A 510-nucleotide genomic window follows, 5' to 3' on the forward strand; every position below is an offset into this window, starting at 1 on the left:
CCCCCCCGGCGCAGCAGCGCCCCACGTGGCCCTGCCCCAAGCAGCTGCACGCGTGCCCCCCTGCCCTGCTCCGCTGCGGGGGTGAGCCGAGCCCCCACCCCCAGGACCGGCAGGACCAGCCTGGCAGGATCCAGCACCGTCTCCCCCCCGCATCAGCCCACTGGCCCCCCCCAGCCGGCCCCGTCCGGAGCCCGGGCAGCAGGCAGCACCTGGGGGCAGAGGCAGCCCCCTGCCCCCCCAGGCTGGGCAAGGCCCACCAGGCAGGCAGGTGGCACAGGCCAGGCAGCCCGGCGAGCAGGGTGCGGGGCACAGGAGCCCTGGCTCTGCCCCGTGGGCGCAGGCCGCGCCCACCCGGGACATGGCCCAGGGCAGCTCACACCAGCCACCCCCACACCCAGTCCTGGCGAGCATGGGGAGGGCTGGGCCCCACACGTGCCGGAGCGGATCCTGCCCACCCCGTGCAGGCCCCAGGCACGGCCCGCGCACCCCCATCCCCGTCCTGGGGCGGCC

At 78.2% G+C, this 510-nt stretch overlaps 1 protein-coding gene across 1 annotated transcript in view; it reads right to left on the reverse strand.

Moving 5' to 3' along the window:
• The window catches only part of TRIM3 (tripartite motif containing 3), a 23,025-nt gene extending 22,665 nt beyond the window's left edge, over positions 1 to 360 (reverse strand). Inside the window, exon 1 of the mRNA XM_019523756.1 lies at positions 352 to 360. Coding sequence (XP_019379301.1) covers positions 352 to 360 — 9 coding nt within the window. The remainder of the gene's footprint in view (positions 1 to 351) is intronic.
• Positions 361 to 510: the final 150 nt, after the last annotated feature.

Source organism: Gavialis gangeticus, unplaced genomic scaffold, assembly GCF_001723915.1.
Source record: "Gavialis gangeticus isolate Ggan-Ray unplaced genomic scaffold, GavGan_comp1, whole genome shotgun sequence".
In the NCBI taxonomy this organism is placed as follows: Eukaryota; Metazoa; Chordata; order Crocodylia; family Gavialidae; genus Gavialis; species Gavialis gangeticus.